At 44.5% G+C, this 16122-nt stretch overlaps 1 protein-coding gene across 2 annotated transcripts in view; it reads right to left on the bottom strand.

The window, feature by feature from the left end:
• The window catches only part of prkcea (protein kinase C, epsilon a), a 481020-nt gene that overhangs the window by 18007 nt on the left and 446891 nt on the right, over positions 1–16122 (bottom strand). For both annotated transcript variants that reach the window (XM_067988786.1, XM_067988787.1), the window contains 2 exons: positions 8170–8308; positions 2517–2705 (listed from right to left, as the gene is read on the bottom strand). In XM_067988786.1, the coding sequence (XP_067844887.1) occupies positions 2517–2705; positions 8170–8308 (328 nt within the window). The remainder of the gene's footprint in view (positions 1–2516; positions 2706–8169; positions 8309–16122) is intronic.

Raw genomic sequence — 16122 nt, 5'->3', positions numbered from 1 at the left:
ATCGAGGTAACCAGTTAGCATTTATGAAAGCAAAATTAGACCGACGTACATTTGTCCCCACCATCTGATCTTCACAGCCAACCAGGGTCTTATTTCTGTAGTTTGGTGAAAACCTGATAAAGTGTTGTTACCGAGTTGTCATTGTAGCTTTTCTTCCCTTCCACTGCTTTTACTCTAAAGTACTATTCCCTCTTTCTGTAGATTTTGCTCTCCCCTCAACTACCCACTGTTCCCCAGCTTTGAGAAAGGATAGGCAACTTGGTGCTCTGTAACTGATCAGTAGGAGGTACATGGATTATTCATCCTCTGAGTCACCTTCCTTTCTGAGCAGAAATGCCTAGCCTCTGCACCATAATTTAGTGTTTGCACTGTGAAGCATAGATAGTTCCCCGAAGCAGTTGTTAAAAGACTCCAAAGTCTGATAATAGGGAATAAAGCACTGAGTTTGGTGAAAATTTACTGCTTTAAGGTGAAGTTTTAAGAATGTATTTTTAGTGGTTACATGTATTGCCTGGTACGCTGCTGAGCCATACAGACCAGGAAGGTCCCAGGATCAATGTTCACTGTGTATTGCATTAGCTGATCTCAATCAGGGCTGTAGTAAGGGCACTACTATTGACCTTTGTACGTCTGAGTTATAGAGCGTTAAAAATTAGCAAGGGCTTCTGCTCCTGATCACTATCCAGTAACTCTAGCTGGAACAAATGTGTGCGCATGTGTACGTTGGGAAAGTCTTGGCTGAGGATGGGGCCTGATGCCCTTCAAGATAGAAGCCTGCATGTGTTGTCGACATTCAAATCTGAAGAATAGACTGTTGGGAATGGTACAAGAAGGTGTTTATCATCCATGGAACCATTGTATAGTGTGAGAAACACGTTTAGGAGTTTTCAGAGTACCTATTTTCTAAAAAAAAATTGCTGCATTTGATGAGGAAACAAAGTCGTGCACTTGAATTGGTGCTAAACCATCAGAGCTTCTTAAAACTGCTGATAGGTGAGTCCATGGAAGCTTTAGCCAACTGCCTGGCTCTGCACCAGCTTGAGATCATCAAAGAGATGAGCCAAAGACCTAGGACTTAGAAAGGGTGAATTCCTTCAAATGAAAAATAGGAAAACACATCAATAAGAGAGCAAGAGGGTGGAAAATATGATGGACGATAAAGTAATGAAAGAAAAGAATAAATGAAAAGAAAATGAAGGAAATGAGTATAAACATAAAAAAAGTGAAAGAAGACAACTAAGAGCAAGTTGTGAAGATCAAAATATGTTGGAAATGTATATTAAGAGAAAAATGGAATAGAAAATTGTAGATTATTCTTAATGCCAGTGCTACAAATCCTTTTATGTTAAATAAAAACAGAAAATGCTGAAAACACTCAGCAGGTCAGGCAGCATTTGTGGAGAGAGAAACAGATTTAACATATCAGGCTGATGACCTTTCGTCACAACTGGAAGAAGTTGGAGATTTAACAGTTTTTAAGCACGTACAGAGCCAGAGAAAAGTGTGGGGGGGGGGATGGTGGGAGGGGAGGAAAGAACAAAAGGGAAGGTCTGTGATAGGGTCTAGGGCAGGAGTGAATAAATGACAAAAGGGATGATGGTGCAAGGCAAAAGGGGGTGGTAATGGGACAAATAAAGAAACAAAAGATAGGTCTAGAGGAGCCTAGTGGATGGCCCGAGTTAAAATGGTGGCGGAGCGGTTATGGGCTGGTAAGTTGACCACCTCAATTTTAACTCTGCTACTGCCCCGTTTCCGCCAGACGGAGGGAGTTAAAATCACCCCTTTGATTTTTTTTTTCTATTCATTTATCTTAAATATAATCATAAAGAATCCATTCCCGATACGTGCCTGAATTTTATGTTAAAAAGCGCTCTAAAAGCCACTAATCAGGTTGTCATTGTAGCCTCTTTTTCCTTCCCCCACTTTTTTTCTTCCTGGTCTCCCTTTAGAGGTTGCTCTCCCCTCAACTATCTGTTGTTCCCCAGCTTTGAGGTACGATAGAGTGAAAACTGGAATGTGAACTTGGGCTCAAAAATAAAGTCCATTACTCTATCACCAAAGGTACATTATTAAATTATTGAGGTAGAGGGTTAGTGTTCACAACAACAATTAACCCCAATGCCTTACAACTCAGGGGTTGGGGGTAACTAATTGGAATAGTTGGACAAAATATATTAAAACTTTGGAACACCAGCTGGCAGCAAAAGGGATAATGTTTGTGACATTTGCTAAGTTTGGAAAGAACAGACTTCTCTGCTGTGTAAAGGCAGGCAAGAAAAATTCTCAACGATATAAATATAAGCCAGTACAAACATATACACATCACAAAACGTTCTGTCCTTTTCCCACAAGTTGTGTAATTTATCCCAAGCCCTCCTGTCCTAGCTGTGGCACTATGAACTGTGTTTCAACTCCCACTGGTGCATACTCAAAGTTAATAAATCCAGTTTTAATTGCAACTAACTCAAAGCAAAGTAGTGGGGAGGGGGAGTGTAAAAGGGGTGTGGGGAACCCACCGCTTTCAGAATGCTGACTGCTTCCTTACTGAGCCAGACCGGGTACAACACGTCGTCGTGCAAGATGGACTCAAAAAGGTCGTCTTCATTGTCAGCCTCGAAAGGTGGCTGGCCAGCCATCATCTCGTACATCAGGACTCCCAAAGCCCACCAGTCCACTGAGGGGCCATATTCTAATTCTTGTAGGATCTGTTCAGAAAGGCAAGCAGATGTTAAACAAATGTACTGTGCTGCTCAGCCCTGATACAATTTATTACTTATTTTAGACAATTAGTTTGAGAATGCTTACCCTCCAGCTATTTCCTTGATTCATTAAATTTAGAACTCAAAGCCTTCAGTTTCTCTAATAAATTTTCCCAGTTGGTCATAAATGAACAATTACTATAATTTACAGTTTTAAACACCTTTCAACCTGTCTTTAACATTTAGTGTACTATTTTTGAAAATATTGACATTTCCAAATAATGAGGGTGAAATTCACCTTGATGGGGACACAAAACAGGTGGCAGTGGATCGGCCGCGGTTATAAACCTCACCTGATTTTCCTTTCTATTGAAGTCAATGGATACGATAATTAGAGGGGGGAGGGGTCTATAATGGGTGGCCAATCCATTCCTGCCCATTTTACACCCCCACCAAAGTTGAATTTTGCTCCCAGTAGTAAGTGAAATCTCTGCTACAAATGGAATACTTTCTTTATTTCATGAACATTTATAAGTTGAAATACTGTGAAAATAATGCATATATATGTATGTATATATTATATGTATTTAGTTATACCCACCCCCCCAAATTTCTCCCATCCTATTTTGACGGGCACCACTAATGCTCTGGTATTGTTTCAGAGGCACTAGCAACCCTCAGGTACCTCACTCAAATGGACAGTGAGTGTCAGTAGGTTATCTGCCTGCCTGTTAGAAGGCTATTCTGATCGATGCTTATACATGTCCGCTATCCGGTAATCATGAAGAGGAGTGGGAATCTTGGCTGATTTATTCCCTTCCTGAATCTGAGTACCCTGAGTCCAACTATACTGCCCTCACTGCTGCCCAGTCAAGAACAGTTAACTCAGCACATGTCAGAAGCAAAATTTGGAATCCTCCTACTTTGTTTAGATCAGTATCATATCCTATAATGGATATACCCACTAAGTCATCAGGGGTGGTCCTTATTCAGCTTTTTTATATCTAAAGCTCACTCTTTATGGAACTGCACCAATCACAGGTTTCTGTATAAGTAACTCAATAATCATGAACATCATGTTGGAGAAGGGCTACACAATAGTACAAGCCCACCAAAATTCTTATTTTCGCAATATTTCAACTTATAAATGGTCATGAAGTAAAGAAAGAACTTGCATTTGTACAGCGCCTTTCATGACCTCAGGATGTCCCAAAGCACTCTACAGCCTATTTAATACTTTTGAAGTGCAGTTACTGTTGTAATGAAGGGAAACGTGGCAACCAATTTGCGCACAGCAAAGTCCCACAAACAGCAATGAGATAATGACCAGAGAATGTGTTCTTAGTGATGCTGGTTGAGGGATAAATATTGGCCAGGACCCCAGGGAGAACGCTCATGCTCTTCTCCAAATAGTGGTATAGGGTCTTTTACATCCACCTGAGAAGGCAGACGGGACCTCGGTTTAACATCTCATCCGAAAGGCAGCACCTCCGACAGTGCAGCACTCCCTCCGTGCTGCACCGAAGTGTCAGTCTGGATTACATGCTCAAGTCTCTGGAGTGGAAGTTAAACGCACAACCTTCTGGCTCAGAGACAAGAGTACTACCTCAGAGTCAAGGCTAACATCTTAAAAAAGTTTAAGAAACAATCCTTCTGTTGATTCATATTTAGTCTTCAGTGCACATCTGTAGTCCTTAATAAAGACTTCAGTGACAAAGAGTTCAGATTTGTATCCATAAATGACCCTACCATTAGCCATCATAAAGCACCCAGCTCAACACAACAGTCATTTTACAAACATCAGTACTTGAGGGAAATGAAATGCTATCTGATCATTTTTGGGTTATAATATTACAGTGACTGCACTATTTTGCTTCATTCACATGCTGCACCACAGAGTAATAGGATGAACATTTATGCTGATGATTTGTCACAAGTGAGATTCTGATCTCAGCTGGGTGTCTAGAGGATGTGCACTGCAAATACTTCTCCAAAGAAAAGGAGCAAAAATCAGGAGGCTAATCAACTTATTTCCTAGTGTCCAGGTTATAATATGGAATTGGCAGCCAACTCTCTGTTATTGAATGGAGTTGGGGAAACCAAAGAAATAAACACTTAAAAAAAAGGGGGCAAATACATTCAAAAATAGGGAAAAACTATACCATTGTGCTGCATTTGGTGTATTTTGCAAGAACTGATTCACTTAGGGTGCATTGAAAAAAATTGTGGTCCTGATTTTTCTGGTGATGGGCATCATCTGTTATATAATTATTATCATGTTGGTGTGGGACTGGAGTCACTTATAGGCCAGGCTGGGTAAGGATGGCAGATTTCCTTCCCTAAAGATTGACTGCAAAGCATTTTGGGACATCCTGATAGCAGAACAGTTATGGAAAAGGACAAGGAACAAACAAATATGAAAATGCTTAATTGGAGGAGGGCTAATTTCAATGAGTTAACAAGGGATCTTACCCTGGTGGATTGGAATCAAAAATTGGTAGGTAAAACAATAATTGAACAATGGGAGGCCTTCAAGGAGGAGTTGGTTCAGGTACAGAGTAGACACATCCCTACAAGGGGGAAAGGAAGGGCATCCAAAGCTAGAGATCCCTGGATGACTAAAGATATAGAGATTAAAATGAAACAGAAAAAGGAAGCTTATGACAATTGTAAGCTCATAATACAGTAGAGAACCAGGCTGAATACAGAAAGTACAGAGGACATCTAAAAAATGGAATAAGAGGGGCAAAGAGAGAGTATGAGAATAGATTAGTAACTAACATAAAAGGGAACCCAAAAGTATTTTATAAACACATGAGTAGTAAAAGGGTAGTCAAAGGAAGTGTGGGACCGATTAGGGACAAAAAAGGAGATCTTCTTGTGGAGGCAGAGGGCATAGCTGAGGCACTAAATGAATACTTTGCATCCATCTTCACTAGAGAAGAGGATGCTGCCATTGTAGCAGTAAAGGAGAAGGTAGCAGCGATATTGGATAGGATAAAAATAGATAAAGAGGAGGTACTTAAAAGATTGGCAGTACTCAAAGTAGAAAAGTCTCCTGGTCCAGATGGGATGAGAGAAGTAAACTTTTAGAGACAATAATTCAGGGCAAAATGAATTGACACTTGTAAAAGTATGGGCTAATAAATGAAAGTCAGCACGAATTTGTTAAAGGAAAATCGTGTTTGACTAACTTGATGGAGTTCTTTGATGAAGTAATGGAGAGGGTTGATGAGGGTAGTGCGGTTGATGTTGTGTACATGGACTTTCAAAAGGCATTTGATAAGGTACCACATAGTAGACTAGTTAGCAAAATTAAAGCCCATGGGATTAAAGGGACAGTGGCAGCATGGATACAAAATTTGGCTAGAGTAGTGGTGAATGGTTGTTTTTCAGACTGGAGGGAAGTATACAGTGGTGTTCCCCAGGGGTCAGTATTAGGGTCAATGCTCTTTTTGATATATATTAATGACCTGGACTTGGCTATAGAGGGTATAATTTCGAAGTTTTCAGATGACATGTAGTAAACAATGTGGAGGATAGTAACAGACTTCAGGAGGACACAGACTGGTGAAATGGGCAAACAAATGGCAGATGAAATTTAATGCAGAGAAGTGTGGAGTGATACATTTTGGTTGGAACAATGAGGAGAGGCAATATAAATGAAAAGGTATAATTTTAAAGGGGGTGCACATACACAAATCTTTGAAGGTGGCAGGACAAGTTGAGAAGGCTGTTAAAAAAGCATAAGGGATCCAAAGCTTTATTAATAGACATAGAATACAAAAACAAGGATGTTATGCTAAACCTTTATAAATCACTGGTTAGGCCTCAGCTGGAGTATTGTGTTCAATTCTGGGCACCACACTTTAGGTAGGTTGTCAAGGCCTTAGAGAGGTTGCAGAATAGATTTACTAGAGTGGTCCCGGGATGAGGGACTTCAGTTATGTGGAGAAGCTGGGGTTGTTCTCCTTAGAACAGAGAAGGTTAAGGGGAGATTTGATAGAGGTGTTCAAAATCATGAAGGGTTTTGACAGAGTAAATAAGGATAAACTGTTTCCAGTGGCAGAAGGGTCAGTAACCAGAGGACACAGATTTAAGGTGATCAGCAAAAGAGCCAGAGGCGACATGAGGAAACATTTTTTTATGCAGCGAGTTGTAATGATCTGGAATGCACTGCCTGAAAGGGTGGTAGAAGCAGATTCAGTAGTAACTTTCAAAAGAGAATGGGACAAAATACTTGAAGGGGAAAAATTTACAGGGCTATGGAGAAAGAGCAGGTGAACGGGACGAATTGGATAGCCCTTTCAAAAAGCCAGCACAGGCACGATGGGCCAAATGGCCTCCTTCTGTGGTGTACCTGTACCTACTATGAAAGGAACTATATAAATGCAAGTTCTTTGTTTACTAGATATCTAGCATCAAAAAGGAGAGCAACATTGCCATTGTTACAAGCACATTTTTTGCTCACTCTGATGCCTATGAGAAGTTCTGTAACAGCACAGAGTGTTGGTGTACCATTCATGTCATGAAGTAGCAGGATCTGGGTTTACACCTTCAAAACTAGAGGTGGGCAATAAATGCAGCTTTTTTTTATTCATTCATGGGATGTGGCCGTCGATGTCAAGGCCAGTGTTTATTGCCAATCCCTAATTGCCCTTGAGAAGGTGATGGTGAGCCGCCTTCTTGAACTGCTGCAGTCCGTGTGGTGAAGGTTCTCCCACAGGGAGTACAGTGTCACCCACATCTCATGAACAACATTTTTAAAAATTGCAACATGGTGACTTCTTGATCTCAACTGGGCCATGAGGGAAACAGTCAACTCCAGGACTTCTGTACCTCCTAGTGGCTGGTTACGAAACAGCAATGGCAGAGGTCTGCCCTCTTGTTGGAATATAGTGCAGAAGATGTAAAGATAGGGGCCAATAAAAGAATTGAAAAAAATTGGAGGGAGGGAGACAAAAGGTTATTTACATATAAACTACAAACCTTATTACTAAATCCATTTTAAAAAACTAGCTGAAGAGATAAAGGTAAGAGTCATTCGCACCTCCATCTTTCTACATCCAGAGAACTGAGACAGTCTGGCCTGTCGACTTCTCCATGACCAACTTGATGTTGCTGTCCACTGCTCCATATTGGTTAACAAATGCACTTTGATGGAAAGGATAGATCGTCCTGCTGATTTTTTTTGCTCCCTTAAACTTCTGTGCCATGGCATAATGCTTCACCTAATGGACCACCCAAGATCCAACAAAACTCTCCAGCTGAGGGGTATCCAATTGTGAATGTTAATCCAGCCTGAGATTTGAAGTCAACCTCTCCCAGTAGGCATCTAACACTCTATAGCAAGACTTAAATTATAATTTTTAACTTATGTGAAAGCAGCTGTAAAACCAATTGTTTCACTCACACTAGGAGCAAATTTACTACAGTATCTTAGTTTGTCAAGGGGAGACAGTAAACATACCTCAGGGGCAATGTAATCAGGTGTACCACAGAAAGTAGTAGTTGTGATACCATTCAGAATGCCTTCTTTGCACATGCCGAAGTCAGCCAACTTGCAGTGTCCCTCAGCATCCAGCAAGATATTGTCCAGTTTAAGATCTCTGCAAATAACAAACAAATGTCCTAATTATTAGTCGTAATGTATGTGCTATTTCATTTGAGCAAGTCCAGTTTGATGTTTGGCCTAGTGATTGAAAAGGACATCAATTATTTACAAAGCAGAACGACAAATCGTTGCTAAGCTAAAGTTAACGATTCTACAGAAAATAAACCAGACTTGCATTACCTGTTTTGTGTTTATAAAATGTAACATTTCTCACACTGGTGTTTTTTTATTTGTGTCTATGTGCTATGGGTGACATTGGGCAATGAGTGTATGTACTCTGATGACATTATATAGCAGGGGTACCTAATCTTATCTAACCAAGGACCTGTTACCTCATTCATTAATCTTACTGAAGTCCAGACCCAGCTCAGTAGGTTTAAAGGGCCACAGAAACATAGGAACAGGGATAGGCCATTTAGCCTCTCGAGCCTGTTCTGCCATTCAATGGCTGATCTGTATCCTAACTCCATGCACCCGCCTTGGCTCCATATCCCGTAATACCCTTGGCTAGCAAAAATCTATTGATTTCAGATTTAAAATGATTAATTGAGCTAGCATCTACTGCTTTTTGTGGGAGAGAGTTCCACACTTGTACCACCCTTGCACCACCCTTGCATGGAGAAGTGTTTCCTAACTTCTCTCTTGGATGGCCTGGCTCTGATTTTAAGGTTATGTCCCCTTGTCCTAGACTCCCCCACCAGCGGAAAAAGTTTCTCTCTATCTACTCTATCAATTATAACATAAATACTGTGGCTACAAGAGCAGGTCAGAGGCTGGGTATTCTGTGGCGAGTGACTCACCTCCTGACTTCCCAAAGCCTTTCCACCATCTACGAGGCACAAGTCAGGAGTGTGATGGAATACTCTCCACTTGCCTGGATGAGTGCAGCTCCAACAACACTCAAGAAGCTCGACACCATCCAGGACAAAGCAGCCCGCTTGATTGGCACCCCATCCACCACCCTAAACATTCACTCCCTTCACCACCGGCGCACCGTGGCTGCAGTGTGTACCATCCACAGGATACACTGTAGCAACTCGCCAAGGCTTCTTCGACAGCACCTCCCAAACCTGCGACCTCTACCACCTAGAAGGACAAGGGCAGCAGGCACATGGGAACCACACCACCTGCACATTCCCCTCCAAGTCACACACCATCCCGACTTGGAAATATATCGCCGTACCTTCATCGTCTCTGGGCCAAAATCCTGGAACTCCCTACCTAAAGCACTGTGGGAGAACCTTCACCAAACGGACTGCAGCAGTTCAAGAATGCGGCTCACCACCACCTTCTCAAGGGCAATTAGGGATGGGCAATAAATGCTGGCCTCGCCGGTGATGCCCACATCCCATGAACGAATAAAAAAAAATTCCTTTCAAAATCCTTAAAACCTTAATCAAATCACCCCTTAACTTTCTATATTCCAGGAAATGCAAGCCTAGTTTATGTAATCTCTCCTCATAATTTAACACTTGGAGCCCTGGTGACATTCTGGTGAATCTATGCTGAACTCCTTCCAAGACCAATATATCCTTTCAAGAGTGCGGTGCCCAGAACTGTACACAGTACTCCAGATGTGGTCTAACCAGGGCTTTGTATAGCTGTAACAAAACTTCCTCTTCATGTTCCTTTTTGCACCTCTTACCATCTTTTTGGTCTTCCTTTGCTGTTCTTTATATCTCTCCCAACCCCCTGAATCTACATTATTCATTGCACTTTTGTATGCTCTTTCCTTTAATTTTATGTTATCTCTCACCTCTTTTGCCGACCATGACTGTTTTATTTGGTAAGTAGAGCTCTTGCCCCTTAGGGGTATATACTGGTCCTGTATTAAACTCAATTCTTTTTTGAACACCTTCCACTGTTCATCTGTAGTTTTACCTGATAACAGTTTTGACCAGTTCACTGTCGTCAGTCTCTATCTCACCCCATTAAAGATAGCTGTACCAGAATCTAGAATCTTAACTGTGTTAAGTTTCTTCTTTTCAAACTTAACATTGAATTTGATCATATTATGATCACTGTTGGATAAATATTCCCTTACTGTTAGGTTATTAACTAAGTCTGGTTCATTACTCATTACTAAATCTAGTATGGCCTTCCATCTTGATGGTTCTGGAACACAATGGGCTCAATGTTACCAGGGCTGCGGGTTCGCGGCGGGGGGGGGCTATTGGGCACGTGGGTAACGCGCCCGGTGAAATCAGTCTGCCCCCCGCGCGATCGCAGCCTAATTGGATCCACTTACCTGGTCTTCTGGGTTCCCCACTGCTGATCTGCGCGTCGGGCAGACTGCGCATGCGCAGTAAGATCTGTCAGCTGGAGGAGCTCTATTTAAAGGGGCAGTCCTTCACTGACAGATGCCACAACAAATAGCAAAAATTACAGCATGGAGCAGCCCAGGGGGAAGGCTGCTCCCAGTTTAATGATGCCTCACTCCAGGTATCATTAGATGGGGTGAGGAGGAGGGGGAGGACAGAGATCTTCCCCCCGGTGGGCGGGAGGAAGCGGCCTGCCTCTGCCACCAGGAAGGCCTGGCTCGAGGTGGCAGAGGAGGTCACCTGCACCACCAACATATCGCCCACCTGAATACAGTGCAGGAGGCGCCGCAATGACCTAAGTAGGTCAGCCAAAGTGAGTACACTTACTCATTCCCCTACACTCCGTCTGCCACATCACCGCCCCCACCCCACATCTCCTTCTGCACTGCCAACACTACTCTGTCACATCACCCCTCATACTCACTCAAACCTCATCCTCATTTTACCTGCACTTACTCACCTCGCCAGTACTCATCCCGCCACTACCACTCAACCCAATCCTCATACAATCTCATGGCTCTATCTCATACTCACCCTCTCATGCATCTCTTTCACAGTCAGCCTCACTCAACCTGCCACTACCTGTGCTGCAGCCACAGGGCATGCATCACATATGTGCAGCAGGAAGCATAAGGCAAACGTGTCATGAGCATGAAGGGGATGCACAAGGGTGTTTGAGGGTTTGTCATGGTTTTTACTTATATTTGATTTCTGACCAACTCACATTACATATTATATTGGCACCACTGCTGCCATGTCTTTGAGAATCTTTTCTGGTTTGTGCAATAATGCCCTTTCCTGAGGATCACAATGAAGACCCACAACTGATGACACCCATTGTGTCACTGCAGAGTGGGTGTAGGTGTATTTGCAGGGCTCTTTTGTGCAGACGACTGAGAGACATCGGCGATGTCCCCGTTGGCATCCTGGAAGGATGCAGAGGAGAAGTTGTTGAGGGCAGTGGTGACTTTGACAGCGACAGGTAAGAAGATGGTGCTCGGGCCAACCGGGAGCAGCTCGGCATGAAGGAGGCTGCAGATGTCCACGACTGCATGTCGAGTGACTCTGAGCCTCCGTGTGCACTGCTGCTCAGAGAGGGTCTGTGGACCCTGTGGCGAGGGTAGTGCCCTCTGCGATGCATCTCTCTCTGCCGTTGCCTTCCCTCCTGCTGTGCAGGTGGATGTGTCACAGCACTCTGTTGTGGAGCTCCACGTGTCAGAGGTGGACGGCGTGGCCGGCGAGGCTGGTGATGCTATTCGCCCTCCGAGGAGGTCATGACTGCAGCTACGGCGGCCCCCATCCGGAAGATGTACATCTGAGGGGGTCCACAAGGTAGGTACATGTCTCTGGACCCCAGGGTAAGTGTGCAAGTGAATTTTCTTGTCAGGAGGAGGGTGGTGGAGGCCAAACTTTGTCCTAAGTCACAGAGTGGCCTCCTGCAATGAGTCAGGGTCGCCACCCCCTCCACCTGTCAAATGGACCTTTGCAGCTGCCACAGGCTGACAGCTGCAACACGTCCATTTCAACTGGGAGTGTTTCCCCCAGTATGGGAAACAGTCCCAGTTGTCTCTAAAATCCCACCCCTCCTCACATAATCCCTTAATCAGGTCTGTTAATGACCTGAAATAGCTAGATAAATATTGTCAAGTGGCACCCTGCCGGCTTTAATTGCCTGCGGGATTCCCACATGCGGGGGCTGCGCGCGCACGTCGGCGCGTCTGTGGGGAACCCAGAAGTGGGCGGGTTGGAGCCGGGCTCCCGACCCGCTCCGGGATTCCCCGATTTTCGGAGCCCCCCCCCCGCCAGGAACGCACCCGATAGCGGACGCTAAAATAGAGCCCAATGTTCCAGAAAACTATCTTGAATGCACTCAAGAAATTCACTACCTTTCTGACTTGAGCTACTCTGCTCTTCCCAATCTATATGAAAATTAAAGTCTCCTATTAAAACAACTCTGCTTTTGATGCAAGTTTCTCTAATCTCTGAATTAATATATTCTGCCACTTCACTGCTGCTATCAGGAGGCCTGTAGCCAACTCCCATTACAGTTTTACGTCCTCTCTTATTCCTCAATTCTAACCATAGAATCTCTGCTGATTGCTTTCCCTTACCTATATCCTCTCTTACTAATGTTGTAATAGTACCTTTAATCAATAAGGCTACCCCTCCTCCTCTTCCAGTTTCCCTACCCTTTCTAAAGAACTTATAACCTGGAATATTTAACTCCCAATCATGACCAGCTTGTAACCATGGAGGGGGGAAGGTAAAAATTGTTAAAATGTCAAACATCACCCTAACTCACCTCCAACCCGCCCACTTCCGGTTTTAACAGAGACGGGTCGGGGGGCAGCCGACCAATCTGCTCTTAGGAGGCGGGTCGGTCACTGAAATCTTTTAAAGAGCCTGCGTGCCTCCATCTTAACAGCTTTGTTATTTTTAACTCATGAGGGCCTGATTCTCGCCAGGTAAAAGGGGGCGAGAAGGGCCGGATCATCAAATGAGTGCCTTTATTGCACTATTTGTGGGCCGGGGCAGCAGGAGTGTTTCCTCCAGACCCAACAAGCATACCTGCCGTGATCGGCTGACCCCCTCTCCCGATCTATCCACGGCCCCCCCTCCGATGTCTGACTCCCCCGATCTATCCATGGCGCCCCCTCTGATGTCTGACCCCCGATCTATCCACGGCCTCCCCCCAATGTCCGACCCTCTGATCTATCCACGGCCAGCCCTCCGATGTCCGAACCCTCGATCCATCCACGCTCCCTGCACCAGATGTCTGATCCCCCCCACCACGATCTATCCATGGCCCCCCCTCCGCTGTCCGAACCCCTGATCTATCATGGCCCCCCCTCCGATGTCTGACGCCTATGATCTATCCAAGGCCCCCCTTCTGATGTCTGATGACCCTGATCTATCCAGGTTCCCCCCCACCAACCGATGTCTGACCCCCCCGCACTATCCACGCCCCCCCCCCCAACCTCCAATGTCCGACGCCCCCGATCTATCCACGGCCCCCCCTCTGATGTCTGACCTCCCTGATCTATTCGTGGCCACCCCTCTGATGTTCAACCCCCCGATATCTCCAGCTCCAAACCCCCCACAACCGATGTCTGGCCCCAATCCACCCGATGTACGACCTCCCTCCCGCTACCCGATGACTGACCCACCCCCCCCCCACCAACACCGCTATGTCAGACTTTTCTGGCATCTGCTCCCCGGCTGCTTTCCCGCCCAACAGGCAGTCCCGCCTGTCAAACTGGCTGGCAGCCACGCGGGGAACCTGCTGAGAAAATTTAAAAGAGGTCCTACAATAAAGTTCTGCCGGGCGTCTGGGAAACCCGGGTGTCCGGTCAGGAAACCCTCTCCCCCCTGCTCTCTTCACATCTCTGAGTCAAAATCCAGGCCTATGGCTCAGTAATGGCCACCCTCTAAGCTGCATTTGAGCCTCTAATTAACTCAATTTATTTCTTATACTCTGTGCATTAGTATATAAAACTCTTATTTGGGCAAGAGACCCTAACCTGTCATTCTGCCCTGATGCTGCCTTTCTCACACCACTTAACTTAACACATTTCTTATTTGTCACTCCTGCTGTAACTACTTCATTTACGTCAGTATTACCTTCCCTGGTGTATGTCTATCATTGCTTGTGACCTGAACCCTGCTCTTATCCCGTTTTTAAATCTTTAAACTATCATTTTTATTATTGTTTCTGACTGAGGCCTCCCCCCAATTTATTAGTTGTTAAGGGTCTAATTATTTCAGAAACTGTGTTTATTTCGTACTATAAATTTATAGTGAATTTATTTCCATTCATTGTCAAAAAAACCTGAGTCCCATTTCAAATTTGAAAAATGACTTTGCTTTAATCTTTGGGCATACAGATTCGGATGACGCTGTAATTGACCCCAATGGCAAAATAGTGGTGTCAGCCTTAACCTGTACAATACCGTCCTTTGGGATGGTAGATTGCTAAATGTCCGACCATGTCATATATTCTATGAACACAGAAATTTTGTATTTTGCGCTGTTAGCTACAAAAAGAAAGAAAAGATTGCTGAAGTTGTCCATTTCCTCTCTGACAAAATGCTGCTTTCATGAACAGTTTAATGGGGAGAGTTTCCAGCCCTGCAGACACGGATGGAGGCACACTTTATGCTGCACCTTTGCTCTGTACAAAATGAAACTTCACACATATGTCACCATGTGAACGGTATTATTAGCCTCCACCCTCAACAGCACTCAAATTAATTACCAGCACAGTGTGTACCTGCAATTCCCCAATGTTATATACAGGATGCCCACCGGGGCTGCTGTGAGAAGGCTCTTTCATAACCACCGACCGTACAGAATGGCAAAAGACAAGCATATTTGGGGGGGGGGGGGCGGTCACATTTGCAGTAAAGATTAATTGGTTACATTATTTACCACACAAAATCAAAGAGAAATGTTAGCATTTTCAAGGCACTAAGATATTTCTTTGATTTGCTGTTGTTGTTCGTTGGATTTTAATGTGAGAACTAGCTTCCACAGAGTTGTACCCGACAGAATCCAGGATTACAGTCCTACACGGACGGTTGCCATATTGCGTTGAAAAGGTTCAAATAAATCCACAAAGATGTAGGGGGAAATTTTAATCCCCCTATGACCGGCAGAAGAGGTTCAGGGTGGAGGAGATTAAAAATTACGTCATGTGACCCTAACACGCCGCATATATATCTGCCGCCATTTTTCTGGTGGCGGGTTGCTTGTCGTGTCTGTGTCCTGCTCTCGGGTTCATTATAATATTTAAATCAGGCTCCCACAGTGCAGCTGGGAGCCTAATTTAAATTTAACGCTAGCCGGCCGGGCTTGGGAAACCCGGCAGCTAAATGGAGACGGGAATAGCAGGATCAAGCGGGTAAATGGTTTTTAAAGCACTTCTTGAGAGCAAGGAGGAGCAGGAGTGGTTTTCCTGGCCCCTTAAGCTAACCTTCTGCACAATCGGCCGACTCCTGCCCCTCCAAACCCGTGATCCCAAGCCTTATTCCCCGTGATCTTTCCCTCTCTCCCGATTGCCGGTCCGACCTGCCCCTTATGCCCCACGATCTTTGCCGAGCCTCCCCCACTTCAACCCACGATCTTTCCCGATTGCTGGGGCTGTCTCCAAGGGTCCCTGGCTGATGCCTTCTACCATAGGCTTCGCTGCTCGGCAGATGGCCAACCTCTCAATCTGGCCAGTTGCTGGTGTGAAACGGACTAAAAAAATGATAATCAGTTCCTGCCGTTAAATTTGGCTGGACCTCCGCCTTCCTGGAACTCCTCCTGCAAACACGCTCCCTTCCCATAAATATTGGGGCAGTAGTATCACACATCAGGCGAGAGGGCACTTTCATGCCATACTGTTATTTTTAACCAGTTGTGCGCTACAGATAAAGAGATTGTGGAGGTTGTTCTTACTACAACTAAAACAACTTGCATTTATGTAGCACTTTTAATGTAGTAAAAC

The sequence above is a fragment of the Heptranchias perlo genome, chromosome 8 (assembly GCF_035084215.1).
Source record: "Heptranchias perlo isolate sHepPer1 chromosome 8, sHepPer1.hap1, whole genome shotgun sequence".
NCBI lineage: Eukaryota > Metazoa > Chordata > Chondrichthyes > Hexanchiformes > Hexanchidae > Heptranchias > Heptranchias perlo.
Note: the sequence above shows the minus strand (reverse complement) of the source record. Positions and strands in the feature narration are given on the sequence as shown.